This window comes from Penaeus monodon, chromosome 34 (genome assembly GCF_015228065.2).
Source record: "Penaeus monodon isolate SGIC_2016 chromosome 34, NSTDA_Pmon_1, whole genome shotgun sequence".
Lineage (NCBI taxonomy): Eukaryota > Metazoa > Arthropoda > Malacostraca > Decapoda > Penaeidae > Penaeus > Penaeus monodon.
In genome coordinates this window covers 3,007,227-3,007,652 of record NC_051419.1, presented here as the reverse complement: position 1 = coordinate 3,007,652, position 426 = coordinate 3,007,227, and the positions used below count along the sequence as shown (strand labels likewise).

The following is a 426-nucleotide window of genomic DNA, read 5'->3' as shown; positions in this document are numbered from 1 at the left end:
CCTTTTGTTTATCTATTTATCAATCTTTTAATAAATTCCAACATCTACTCCCCTTTCTTCTAAGCATTAACATATTCCTTCACCTTAATAACACATGAAAGTCAAATCATGTTGCTAAATGACCTTTCTCTCACCCCCCCCCCCCGCCCCATCTTTGCAGCCGGCGAGATGATTCGTCACCGTTACCTGTCCGTCAACCCGAGCGAGTCAGGCCGCCCGTGCCCCGCCAACCTGCAGGAATCACGCCCGTGCCCTGCTATACCCTGCTACACGTGGGAGCGAGGCCCATGGTCGCAGTGCAAGCTGGAGGCAAGTGGGCGGTCGGGAAAGAGGAAAAGTTTGGATCCACGTACAGTGGGGCTGATGCTTATGTAATTGGTACTGGGGTATGGATAGATAGGGAGTTTGTTGGGTGGGTGAATGGAT

The 426-nt window shown here is 50.9% G+C and overlaps 1 protein-coding gene across 1 annotated transcript in view; it reads left to right on the top strand.

Moving 5' to 3' along the window:
* LOC119594507 (thrombospondin type-1 domain-containing protein 7B-like) overlaps nt 1-426 on the top strand; it is a gene marked incomplete in the record, with an annotated part of 20,475 nt that overhangs the window by 12,762 nt on the left and 7,287 nt on the right. Inside the window, 1 exon segment of the mRNA XM_037943536.1 lies at nt 161-372. Coding sequence (XP_037799464.1) covers nt 161-372 — 212 coding nt within the window.